This window comes from Nicotiana tomentosiformis, chromosome 3 (assembly GCF_000390325.3).
Source record: "Nicotiana tomentosiformis chromosome 3, ASM39032v3, whole genome shotgun sequence".
NCBI classification, from domain to species: Eukaryota; Viridiplantae; Streptophyta; class Magnoliopsida; order Solanales; family Solanaceae; genus Nicotiana; species Nicotiana tomentosiformis.
In genome coordinates this window covers 5,440,678-5,448,990 of record NC_090814.1, presented here as the reverse complement: position 1 = coordinate 5,448,990, position 8,313 = coordinate 5,440,678, and the positions used below count along the sequence as shown (strand labels likewise).

Sequence of the window (8,313 nt, the reverse complement as noted above, 5' to 3'; positions counted from 1 at the left end):
AATATTTGGCTTTCATAAATTGTGCTTCATTTCTCGATTAATCTTTCTCTACAAAACTTGTTAAGAAATATAGAAGACTAAAATATAATTATTCTTGCTTTTGTTTAAAAAAAAATTATTTTTATATATACAAATACATGAGTACTTTATATTCTTTCTTTTTTTTTTTTTTGTCATAAGAGTACTTTATATTCATCAAGAACAAGAAATATTCCCTTTAATGTAATTTTATAGAGTATAACTTTTTTCACACACAAAAAAAAAGGGTTTGTCAATGTCCTTCTCACCTCGGGCACCACGGGCAGTCATATGGGCAGAACTGACATCCGGCTCGCGGTCAGCTTTAAATAATTCACTTTCACAACCCTATTTCTCCTCTCTTCCCCATCTAACATTAATTATATTTTTCCTCTTAACAAAATATTCCAGAAATTCAAAAAAATTAAAAAATCACTTCGCACTCAGAGAGAGAGAGAGAGAGAGAGAGAGAGAGAGAGAGAGAGAACCAAATTCGAAGATCTCATCAAAAAGGAAAACGAAGAGAGATCTTTTACAGCTCTGTAAGATTGTTAGTCAGTTTTTTTCTGTGAAGATCGTTATTTTTTTCTTCAAAATTCTCTTCCTTTTTTAATTTCTCATTTTTAGCAAAATTTGATGGAAAAATTGGGTATTTTATTGAGTTTTAAGGTGGGGTTTTTGTTGTATGGAAGTTTTAGATTGAAGTTTTGGTTTTGATTTATAACAATTGGTGTGTGATTTTTACACATGCAACTAGGGTTATTTTCTTGATAAGGTAAAAGTGTTGACTAGAATGATTTGGAACTAACTTTTTTCTTCAAAAATTATTTCTTGTAGCTGAATTTGATGTAAATTTCAGGTGATTTTGTTGAGTTTTATGGAAGGTGAAAAATGTTTAGTCTTGGAGCTGAAATGATGTCTTTTATTTAAAGGGTGTGTTTCCCAGCTAGTGAAATGATTTGTTTTTTTTAATTCAGAGCATTTTAGCTTGTTGTTGAATTTCTTGGGGTAAAATTGCTTATAAGTTTTTGAATTTAGAGAAATAGGTTAAAAATGGGGAAATTTAGCTGTTTTAGGAAAATTTTAATCTTAGTTTACTGAATTATGAGTTTTCCTTTTTAATAAATGGGTTAGAAATGTTTCTTTAATGATGAGTTAATAATTATTGATAGATTGTTGAAGCTAATTTTTGGGCTGTTTAAGGCTTTGAGATGCTTGGTGGTAAAATTGTTATTTCTCCTTAACATTTTTCATACATCAGAGAAAGAAAATTTTAGGTTAAAACAGTGTACTTAAAGTAAACAAAGGAAATTTATAACTTGGTGTTTTTGTACCCCTTGAGTATAAACATGTAGCTTGGTTGTTGGTTCTGTCCTTTGAATTTTTGGCTCAATGTTTCATTGGCAAGAGTATCATCTACTATCGGGACGGAATTGCCATCTAGGTTTTTATGGATATTATGTCCGGGTACAAAATACGTAGTAGCCAAGCATAAGTTGTATTTGCATCTGCACTCTTCAAACCTCTTTCTGTTTTTTCTTTTCAAATTTTAATCGATTATATTTTTCATGGTAAAGTCTTCTTGTCACTTTTGGATTTAGGATGTAACCGAGTACATATGAGTGAACATCTGTCGCTTTCTTAACAAGTAGTATTTCCTGTAATGTGAAGAAATTTTTTGAGATACTATGTCCATTTTTTTTTTTTTTTTTGATGAAGTAAGTGGTATATTAATAACAAAAGTATCCAGAGAATGCAGAATTACAAAATAGGAAAAGTATCAGCTCATAATGTAGCCAAAAACAATCAGTGGATTATAGAGCTGATAAATTCCAAAAAGAGGTCAGGATTATATACAGGGGTATGGTTAACCCAACTAAAAAGGAAAACTAAACATCTAGCCTTAAGTTGATATCTGGCAGTTGAAATACCATCAAAACATCTTTGATTCCTTTCTGTCCATAAGCACCACCAAATAGAAGCAGGAACCATAGACCAGATTTTCTTGATGGATTTGTCAACTTCCCAGTAGCTCCAACACACAAAGGCTTCCCTGACACTGCATGGCATAGTCCAATGCAGTCCAAAAGGTGCGAGGAACATAGACCATATGTCAGTTGCAACTGAACAATGTAGAAACAGGTGATTGATCGATTCAGAGTCGCAGAGACACATGTGACATCTGTTGGCTAATTGGAAATTCCTTCTGGTGAGGTTGTCTTGAGTTAGGCAAGCGCCATGTAGAGCAGTCCAGCAGAAAGCACTGATCTTTGGAGGGAGCTTCGTCTTCCATATAAGTTTCCACGGCCATCGATCAATCAATACTTTATTAGAGCTCAGATTAAAATAACTTTCTTTGACTGAAAAAGAGCCTCCCCTCCTTTGAGAAACTATGTCCATTTGTCCACAAGATGCTGTTTTATGATTGTGTCTCATATTAAAGATGCGGCAAGGTTGAATTGTGTATTATCAACTTATGTATTTCCATTTTTAATGCTATGCAGGAGAAATTGAAAGTGCACGTAAATGTTATCCATGCATTACTATTCATATGGTAATGGTTTTGCTCGTGTGAGCTATCAACTTTTCTGAAGCATAGTGGTAATACTAATATCCCATACATTAAGTTTATTTACTTCCAAACGTATTCACTTTTTAAAGTTTCTTGTTCCTTTGTGATTGAGATTATGTTTTTAGTTTCCAGTGGAGCAATCATTTTGAGAGTGATACACTCCATGCGTCTTGAGAGACTGTTATAAAACTGATATTGCTTTATATGTAAGTGTGTTGTGATATTTGCATGGAGTGCTGAAGTGGATGTTATTTTCACTGCTCCCTCTTGACGTGTTTACTCTCCCATTCACATTCATTTATCCTCCCTTATTTTGGTTTGCTTTCTCCCATGGTGTGTATGTGCATGGACTAGAGTTTATTCAGTCTTCAATTTTAGCTATTCTTTTGCTTTAGGAAACCAAATCCATTGGTTCCCGTAGAAACTCCCTCCACCTATAATTTGTTCTATGAGAAACTTGGTAGACCTTGCATACCCTTGTTTTGCATGCTGGATAACCCAGCTTTTTCTGTCAATTGTGTTGACTTGGTGTAATAAATCATTTTCCTAAATTTCAGACTTCAGAAGCTAGTTCTTTATTCACTTTGATTTGGAATCACTCCTGTAGTTTGGGAATATGCACTTTCATGCATGCCTCCAGAATACTCGCTATCACTTCTCTATAGATTGGAGAACACTGTATTTTTCCACTTGTTCTAAAAGAAGTAATTTAAAAGATGAATGTGGAAACTTGTGTTTTTCCTTTTCCTCTGGGTCAGTTGTTGCTTGTCATTATAGGGATGGAAAGATAACTATCGATATTATACATCCTAATTTTCCTGATAGATTAAGAAGAGGTCATTTTTTATATATACAGCTTTTAAGTAGCTAGAGTGTTTAAGATTTCAGTGTCATCATGGCATGAAGATTTCCTTCATGGTTGATACAACTAAGGCTTCTGCTGAAGGATAGACTGTTTTGTTTTATTCTCCTGTAAAATGGGTAAGCAATAAAGATATCATAATTTAGGGCTGATCAATGAAGATCCTTTATTCTCTTGAATGGAGGAAAATTTATTACATGATGAAACTTTGATGTGATTAGATAATGGATCTCACCTATATAAAAAAAAAATCTTCAATCTAAAGTGAACTCACCTACCTCTAGATTTAAATGAGAATATTTAATCTTACTTTTAGAAATTAAATGCATTTTTTCCATTATTAAAGTGTAGTATTCGTTAATCAAAAACTTGTGGTTTGTTTGATACCGGTTAGCACTATAAGTACATCACTTGTGCCTTATCGGTTGTCTGCTCATCGATCTTCAATTCCTGCTGAAGTTCCGAGTCAGCTCGGAGCTATGTTTTTCTGTATAATACACGACATGAAAATATTAGATGCTGCTAAATACCTGCCTAATGTATTTTACAATGTACAGGTTAACCTGGTAGTTCTACTAGATTGTACATTCTTACAGAGAATAGACTGATTAGATACCGCTCTAACATCCATTCAGTGTTGATGAATGTTCACTGGAGAATTTGATGAAAGAATTATTGTTACTGTTCAAGTGTGTGTTTATCTTTCTGATTCGTTCTCTTTTCATATGTTATGGGTTTTTTGTTTTTTCTTTCTCAAAAAGTGTGTTTATCTTTTGATTCTAGTTTGCATATCAGGCTAAAGGCGTCCCAGTTCAAGCTTAGTTCATAAAAGCGTTACAGTGCGTATAGTAAGATATTAGGCTGGTGGCAACACAATGGAGCCAATAAATCCTAGTCTTGCTGGAAAGCAACGATTACGTTGGACCCATGAGCTTCATGAACGTTTCGTTGATGCCGTTGCACAACTTGGTGGCCCGGACCGTAAGTTCTCAGAGTTTAGTTGTAATTGTGCTCCTATCTTCCCTCTTAACCCGCCTTTGCACTCTAGAAAGGAAAAAAAAATCTATAAGAGAAAAGAATCCTTATTGACTTGCTAGGGAGGCAACCTTCCTGCTGTGCTTTGGACAATATAGTACTTCAGATATATGGATCACAAATAATTTGATCTTTTCCTATGATTATCTGTGTGTCTTACACCTTGCCATTAATCAGTTGCTACGCTTCTAGATGCAGCGCCTAGAAAACCTCTAACAATAAATAATCATTAGGGGAGGTGTGATCCTGTATTTCTACATTTGGGCTTTGAGATTATTTAATGTTTCTGACGTAATTTCTTTTTCTGATTCAGGTGCTACCCCTAAAGGTGTTCTTCGAGTCATGGGTGTGCAAGGGCTAACTATTTACCATGTAAAAAGCCATTTACAGGTACACATGCAGCAGCAAAATATTCTGAAACGTCTTCTGACTCGTTATTTTCTTAAAAAGGAATTTCATTGTAGTGACTAAATTGCATTCATTTGCCTGTTCATTCAGAAATATCGACTTGCTAAATACCTTCCAGATTCCTCATCTGATGGTAGGTTCCATTAGAATTCAAAATGTCAGACGATGGTTATTTCTTAAAGCTTTAAAGAGACTTAATTCATTTGAAATGTGGTGATTTTATGCTTCTCCAGTAAAACACTTTCTGATATCTTTTTTGCCCGCAATTGTGATTGCAAGGGAAAAATTCTGACAAGAAAGAATCAGGGGATATGCTTTCCAGTTTGGATGGTTCATCGTGAGTAGATTTTCCCTGTTTGCTTGTCTATCTGTTTATGAAGACACAAGCATTGAATCTTCCATAATTTACACTAATTTGCTGTATATACCTACTAATGCCTTGCATTCTCCATTCTGATCATCTTTCTTCTTTAGCTGAAATATTTATAATTTGACACGAGGGAATTATTGCTCTTTTCTAGCGCCGGTGTGCAGATAAATGAGGCTCTAAAACTGCAGATGGAGGTGCAAAAGCGACTGCATGAGCAACTGGAGGTATGTTCTCCTGGCGCTTCTTGAACAATTCTTTTGAGAAAGAATAACAATTTGTGTATACATAATATATATAGCGCAAAAGCAGTGGATAGATGCCATATTTACAGTACAAAAAACCTTTATCCTCACTCTTCTTACAAGGATTCTGGAGCTTCTTGAATCATTTTGGTTAATTAAAGCATGAGAAGGGATAGAAAGTGAAGAAACGTTGTTTGATTAGCAAGGAAGTTATTTTCAACCTGTTCGAGAGTTTTGTCTTTCAACAGTTACCAAAGTTTCAAGGAGATGTTAGCCACCTGCTTTTTCTCTATTTTTGGTCATCCTATTTTTAACTGCTACTTTTATCTTAAACTTGCCTGCTTTTTCTCTATTTTTGGTCATCGTATTATTAACTTCTACTTATATCTTAAACTTGCCATTGAAACAAACATGTGTAAGAACATTGTTTCCCCTCTGTTACTTGTCTTTAAAATACATTGATTGAGGCTTTAATTGTCTTCCTCTTCAAATGTTGTCCTATCTGCTCTATATATCCCCCTGGAGACATGAAAGAAGCTCTTTTACTAGTTAGATGTATAGTAGCTGACCTTGATCCTGCATTTCATTTTAAATGAAAATATGTAGTAACTAAATTATCCATTTTCCCAAGTCCAGCATCTAAATTCCAATATTTGTTTGTGGCCTTCCAATTGCACATCTTCAAACATTTCCCTTGAAATCTATCTGGATTTGGTTTCTTTCATCATAAGCAGAGATATATTGAGCATGCTTTGTGAAATGAACTGATATTTATTTGTATACAGATAACTTGCTTCATTTTCACTTCATCTCATATATCAGTTTGATAAATAGGAAGTTATGGGACTTGGATTTTATTCCAGCAAAAAGTTTAGGGATTTTGAAAGTTACTTGTCACCACCTCCTATTACTTAGTTTTCTACTTTTACAGGTTCAAAGACAGCTACAGCTTAGAATTGAAGCACAAGGAAAGTACTTGAAGAAGATAATCGAAGAACAACAGCGGCTCAGTGGAGTTCTCTCAGAAGTTCCTGTTTCTGGGGTCACTCCTTCACCAGCAGGTGAAAATGGTCCAGAATCTGATAACCGGACTGATCCTGGGACTCCTGCACCAACATCCGAGTATCCTCTCGTTGATAAGCCTGTACAAGAACATGCCCCTACCAAGAGCCTGTCTATCGATCAATCATTCTCCTCGCAACATGAGCCTCTTACTCCAGATTCTGGTTGCCGTGAGACTTCTCCAATAAACAGCCCTAAAGGTGAAAGGTCATCAAAGAAACAAAGAGTAGGCGCATTTACTAAAGCAGATATGCTACTTCCCCACCAGATATTGGAATCAAGCTTGAGCTCACAATACCAGCAATCAAATCCAGTCTTCTTGGCGAGCGACCAGTTCAATCTTTCATCAGGATTGTCTCTTGGCAATGAAGGTTCAAAAGTTTCTGGGAGTAACATGTAAGTTACTCCATATTTGCATGATGCATGTGCAATAGGACTTCAATTGAACTACTATGTGTAGTCTGAAAATATCTGTTCTCATTCAGTCACAGATGCTACTTTGTTTACTGAATGTACTAGGTTAAATATACCTTTTATTCTCAAGAATTACTTTACAACTCTTGCTTTATAGTCACTCTTAACAAAGTTCTTAATTCTTGCCTACTTGCATTACTTACTGATGCTAGATACTAATGGAGTACTATTTTCTGTTATTTGTAACTCGATAGTATTTCACTAATTTTTAATAACTTCTCAACTGTGAGCTACAATATATAACCAATTATTGTGCACATCAAAATTTTTAATTCACAATCTAGACACTAAATAATACTATGAACTACAATAGTTAAGATTCAAATACACGAGCGGATTGAAAAAAACAGATCGCAGTCTACAACAAATTAAAATATGATACACCTATAGGTCATGGGTTTTCTCGGTGTGATTTATATGTCATGGGTTTGAGTAGACTGTTTACATCACATCCCTTGGGGTACGGCCCTTCCCCGACCCTGCGTGAATGTAGGATGTCTTGTGCACCAGGGTGTCCTTTATACACCTATATATATAAGTGTCATCAACTATATATTCGCAAATTCCATTTGTAATAATTATCTAAAAAACCACATAGCTAGAAACATATACACAAGAATTAGTTGTTAACATTAATCAACTTTATATTTCAAATCAAAAGAATGGCAACAAGAGCAAGAACCAGGCTGCTTCCTTTACAACTGCAAATGGCATACCTTGAAAAAAGCTTCTTTCTTTGCATAAACACTACTTCTAAATGAATTAATTGCTACAATTTACTGCATGATCTAATTCTCCATCCTTTGAGTTCTCTTTTTCCTTTTTTTCGACATATATAAATATTCCCATTAGGAAACCCTATTCGGTTTACTGTAATATTGTTGCTATAATTCATGGCATCTTTTGCAAGATAATTTCCCTTGTTATTTTTCATGAGGTGCAGATTATTGAATATGATCTGAACTTGATGATGTTAGTATCTGTATTCGAAAAATATAATTTCTGCAAAATAAAACGAAACAAGAAACAAAAAAACATAAATAGAATCAGATGAATAAAGTTCCGATTCCAAAAGAAAATTGTGTTTCCTTAAGGAATTTAATCCCCTCACTGTTGCCCAAGGTTGTTGGATTAATTCCTCTCAGAATAGAACGGAACAACTATTTTGTAATACCGGCGATGAAAATTACAGAATTTCGTTGAACTCAACAAACGGCAGTAAACCATACTGATGCTTACGTTTTGCTATTGAAAACAATGCAGAAATGCA

General features: G+C 34.6%; 1 protein-coding gene across 9 annotated transcripts; it reads left to right on the top strand.

Moving 5' to 3' along the window:
- The first annotated feature begins 375 nt into the window (after positions 1-375).
- On the top strand, positions 376-7,172 carry LOC104097675 (myb family transcription factor PHL7-like). Of its 9 annotated transcripts, none has more exons than XM_009604280.4 (9): positions 376-560; positions 878-951; positions 2,523-2,619; positions 4,236-4,433; positions 4,801-4,877; positions 4,986-5,028; positions 5,175-5,232; positions 5,417-5,489; positions 6,439-7,172. In XM_009604280.4, the coding sequence occupies exons 4-9, from the start codon at positions 4,328-4,330 to the stop codon at positions 6,967-6,969; spliced, it is 888 nt and encodes a 295-aa protein (XP_009602575.1). In that variant the 5' UTR covers positions 376-560; positions 878-951; positions 2,523-2,619; positions 4,236-4,327; the 3' UTR covers positions 6,970-7,172. The 9 variants fall into 9 exon arrangements, with proteins under 9 accessions (XP_009602575.1, XP_009602574.1, XP_009602577.1 ...); XM_009604284.4 differs by having other exon boundaries at positions 421-560; positions 2,523-2,572; XM_018771336.3 differs by having other exon boundaries at positions 421-560; positions 4,248-4,433.
- The last annotated feature ends 1,141 nt before the right edge of the window (positions 7,173-8,313 follow it).